General features: G+C 46.2%; 1 protein-coding gene across 1 annotated transcript; it reads left to right on the top strand.

Moving 5' to 3' along the window:
- The first annotated feature begins 906 nt into the window (after positions 1 to 906).
- Hdgfl1 (HDGF like 1) lies at positions 907 to 1758 on the top strand. Its single transcript, XM_036187048.1, has one exon. It carries the CDS (start codon positions 907 to 909, stop codon positions 1756 to 1758), a length of 852 nt encoding a protein of 283 aa, XP_036042941.1.
- Positions 1759 to 5019: the final 3261 nt, after the last annotated feature.

The raw sequence follows: 5019 nt of genomic DNA, 5'->3' as shown, positions 1-5019 counted from the left end.
AAAAGCTTAACTAGAGTCACTTAAGTACTCACAATGCTTACCTAGTATCTCCTACCTCACTACCTCAGATGGGGAGATGGGTCTCCTCTAATCTCTCCCACACAGAGCCCAATTTTCTCCTCTTACAGAAAAATACTGTTGCATCTACCACATCCCCAGTATTCCCATGTAGTCATTATGTTTCACACATGGGAACTTGTTGGATATTTTGATGTATCTGGGTTGCCATGGTGGTGGTGCTGCTATACACATTTTATCAAGAAGGCATTATGTTTACTTTATGTTCCTAGCCATGTGTCTGTCTTTCAGACACCCTAACCAGACTGCTGACTGCTGACTTCCACATGGTCGTTAGCCTCAACATAAATTCTAATGATGGGCTCTGAGTAAATCAGAAAATGAAACCATTAACCTAGACTTCTCAGGGATGCCCTCTTAGGTTTTCTGTAGTGAGCAGATATTGGCCACAAGGTCACTGAAAGGTAATTCCAGATTGTTACAAGTTTCAGAGAAATACGTTTTCGTATGAGTCATTGTGTTTTCTTCCCCCATTACTTCAATCACACTCTTTCTAGGCTATTCTGGAATACAACAGTGGTCATCTTTATGGCACCGGTGTGTCTTCAAGATGGAGACATATACTGAGTCCTTGTCACCACAACGGCCATGAGGACCCCTCCTGCTATTTGCGGGAACATTCAGGTAACCATGGCATCCGCGTCGGGCTCCACTAGCCATTGGCTCTCGGAGATAATGCATGCCGTCTTTGCAGTGCAACATTCTGAAGAAGGAAGCGTTGCCAGCGTCCTCGAGATGGCTCCACTGCGCACGCGCACCCCGCCCAGTGGCCTGCGCAGACGCAGTGGTCAGCTTCCGGTCGCCAAGGTGGGGCGCAGAGCACTCGCCATGTCTTGCTTCAGCCGCTCTAAGTACAAGACCGGGGACCTGGTGTTTGCCAAGCTAAAGGGCTATGCCCACTGGCCAGCGAGGATCGAGCACGTCGCTGAACCCAACCGCTACCAGGTGTTCTTCTTCGGGACGCACGAGACGGCCCTGCTAGGCCCCAAGCACCTGTTCCCTTACGAGGAGTCCAAGGAGAGGTTCGGCAAGCCCAACAAGAGGCGCGGCTTCAGCGAGGGGCTGTGGGAGATTGAGCACGACCCTATGGTCGAGGCCTCCCCTTGCCTGGGCTCAGAGGAGGAGCAGCCCTGCGACCAGGGACCCGGGCAGGGGGAGGAGCCGGAGGAGCTGGAGGAGCCCGAGGAGCCGGAGAAGCCGAAGGAGGAGCCCAGGCAGGAGCTGGAGCCCGAGTCCCTACCTGACCTGGAGCCAGAGCCGGGGCCTGAGAGCGAGTGTGAGCAGGAGCCGGAGCCGCCGGAGCCGCCGGAGCCACAGCCTGCCTATGGCCTACTGGACGCCGCGGAGGCCGAGCCGGGAGATCAGGAGGCCGAGGCGGCGGGAGATCAGCAGGCTGAGCAGGTGCTAGAGCAGCAGGCTGAGGCCCAGGCCGAGGCCGAGGAGGAGCCAGGGCGTCTGAAGAGGAGCGCGGCGGAGGAGCAGCCGCATGATGCCCCCAAACGGCCCAGGGAGGCGGAGCCCGGCCCACTGGAGATGGAGCCGGCTGGAGAGCGCGAGGCTGAGGCCTGCCCCATCTTGGAGGAGCCTGACCAAGCCCAGGAGCAGCAGCCTTCGCTGGAGGAGGAGGCCACAGAGGAGGCGGTCCAGGCCCTGATTGGTGGAGAAATCGAAGGCCTGTAGTCACGGTGTCTGAAGAAGAGCCCTCTACCCCTTCCTGATGCCACCTGGCTGTGGCTGGCAAAACCCACTAGGACCCAGTCCTCACCCCTGCCCACTTCTCCTTCATTTATTCACCTTCTCCAAGCCCGAATTCCTGGGATGGGTCAGGCCACTTGACATCAACTTCGTGGCTTCAGTTGCGGCCCCCTACCCTCCCTGAACTCTTAAGGGCGTTTTGGATCTCTGCCTGGGTACCAGGAGTGAAGGGGGTGGAGGAGAGAGAGCAAAGGCGACTTTCAACGGTCTGGGAGGGGCGGTCTGTAAACTGGTGATACTGGTCCTGTGGGGGCATGAGCATAGTCTCCCGGAGTTCCTGTCTCTTCCTCCCATGGCTCTATTCCCAGTTTTATCGGATCGAGGAAAGTGACTGGGGGGAGGAGGACTCAGTGAAGTTTTCTGTTATCACAGGCTGTTTGGAGGTTGCCCCTTTTCGTTTCGTTTTTTCATTAAAACATTTGGGGCTCTCTAGCCGTAAGATGTGAAGACTTTGCCTGCCCTTTTGGATAGAGGTGGTGAGACATTATCCTCTCCACATCTCTTGGACACTGATGGATGTCGTTTTGGAGACCTCTGTTGCCCCTTTCAGTCGACCTTGGAGCCCCAAGACATAACACTTTAGGAACCACCTATATTTTAAGAGGAATTTTATTCTGTTTAGAAAAACCGTTGATTGTGCCTGCTCCTAATTTTTCCTGTGGCCAATCTCATTATCATATGAACCGGGAATTCCCTTTTTGTTTGGGATATGATGACCTCATTGTTAGGGCTTTTTTTTTTTTCTTTTCTTTAAATTTCCATCTACATCTCACCACCTGGGCCCCTCAGTGTTGTCACCTACTGCAAAATGTACTGTACTGAGAAGTTGAGTGTCCCTTCCCAACATCTGTCTCTATGTACCTTTGTACCTGTTCCCTTTGGGCCCTGCTCTTTTCCCTCGGGCTCTGATGAAAAATTTTAACTATACTTTTTGGAGGTTTAGGTCTGAGAACCGTAGACTATTTCAGTTCTAGGAAATAAAGCCGTTGATTACTTTAAAGCAAATCTTCTCAGGCCTGTTCCTTTGATGTCCAAAAGAAGTGAGTTTTAAATGTGTTGCTCCTTTTGTAGCACCAGAATCAAAGACCTACAGAAAAGGATGCTCCTGGAGAAGGCTGTGTTTCTTGATGTCACCACCATTCCCTGCATTAAAATAGTCATTAGCACTCATTCAAATGAGTGGACGAAGATTAAAAAGTCTGGAGGATGACCAACTGCACATTGCATTCTAACCTAAACGCTTTGGTAGAATATTCGGTTTGGAGAGCATGAGTGATAGGGTTGATTTCGTTCCCTTACTTGGCTTTTCCCTATCTATTTCCTTTAACACCTTTGTCATGAAAGTATAATTGCTTCTTAGTCCCAGCTTTAAAAATATGTAGTATCTGTACAGTATTTGGGGCCTTTTTGGTGACTTTGTCCAAATATATGAGGAAAATATAAATAATCTTAGTTACATGTTGGGGGTCCCAGGTTCTGCATGAAGGATTGAGAGGTAAATACTACAGGCCACCTGAAAGAACAATTCTTTACCCATCACTAGCTACTAATCCTATATGCCATGCTGGTAAAAGTTACTTCTACATTGTCAGCTATGTAAATCAGGTCATTATTTTTCAATTACTGACAATGGCATTAATAGTTGAAATGTACTGCTTCCTGAATTACAGGCATGTACCCGGAAATATGGCCACACTCACCTTTTATACAATCAACAAAGGTAGCTGTTATTATTTCCTCTAAAAGAACTCTCTTTCAAAGGTTTCCCTGATTTCCATCCAACTCTTGGGACTCAAACACAGATTTCTAAAGCCAAGGCATTTTCTTCTGAATTGTGCCTCCAAAAACCACTATGAATTTAGAAGTTAATAAAGTAGCTATTCTAGTAATAAGTAATCAAGACAGTAGCTAATTTCTAAAGTGAGCCTCTACTTTTTGTACACAATGTCTTTATAATACAGCCATCCAATTAGACAGCTACTATTATCTCTATTTTAGACCTAAGGGAGTTGAGATTCAGAGACATTAAGTAATTTACCCAATGGCAGACAATTAGTAAGTGATAAACCACAATTCAGACATGGGTTTTCTCTTATTCTAAACTATAGGTGCTTTGTTCCATTTTATCCTTCCCTATTATGTAAAAATTTCCTATTCAGTTGAGAGCTTTTACTATCTTCTGTTTTGAAGTGAACATTTAGAAATTTGTGAGGGAAAAATAGATTAACAAACATTGCTTATAGGTGTTTAAAGTCATCTGGGGACGTGACAATTGTTTTGTGTATAAATGACTTGGCTAAGTGATGAGGACAATTGCACATTCAGTAATTTAAAAGATGCATAAGACTAGGAGGTTTGAATATGGATTGTTGTATGTGCCAGAGGCAAGCATAAGATCTTGATAATGTTTTTGTGGAGGCATATTGTCTGAAATGATTCAATAACCTGAAAGAAGGAAAATGAGTTCACTAGCATTTGTGCCCCTTGCTGTGTTCCTTCCTTCCTTCTTCTTTTGTGTTTCTATTGTTGGAAATAGAAAGGGGTTTTACTGGAAGTGGTGCTCACACGTACCTTCTTCTCAACTGTGTGCTGTAGAGAAAATGGCAATCTCACTGCTAGTCCATATAAATAATAACATCCCCATTTTTCAAACCCAGTTATAATCATATAAAAAAGAGATAAAATGGGGTGGGAGATCTGTACTCTCAACCCTTTTATCAAGATGATAGAAACCATTATGTGCTCTGGTGAGCAATGCCTTTGTCTTGGACTGAAACTTAAGCTGTTTAAAATTCCAGGAATCCCAGTGTTGCTTTTGTTTTTTCTCTGAACAGTGTTATGCCTCAGTGTCAGAAGTACAGATAGATGATTACTTACCTTTCTGAACAAAGCTGGCTGCTTGATCCTTCACTGAAGCCAGGTTACATTAGTCAGCCATGTTCATTCTTTTTCTGATGGCTGTGTTTAAGATGCTCCAAGCACAAGTGTGCTTAACAGTGTTGCTGCTTCAATGAAATGTCGGGCATACTGGGTTCTGTAATAATTTCAAAGTATTCGATATTTCACACAAATATCACTTTGGCAAAGGACTAAGATTCCACTGAGACTTGAAAGTTTTGTTGCTTAATTTTCAGCTAGGATTCAGTTTTCACCTGCTCCACAAATTTGAATCCAAAGTGTCAACTC

The sequence above is a fragment of the Onychomys torridus genome, chromosome 5 (genome assembly GCF_903995425.1).
Source record: "Onychomys torridus chromosome 5, mOncTor1.1, whole genome shotgun sequence".
In the NCBI taxonomy this organism is placed as follows: domain Eukaryota; kingdom Metazoa; phylum Chordata; class Mammalia; order Rodentia; family Cricetidae; genus Onychomys; species Onychomys torridus.
This window is presented reverse-complemented; position numbering and strand designations above follow the sequence as displayed.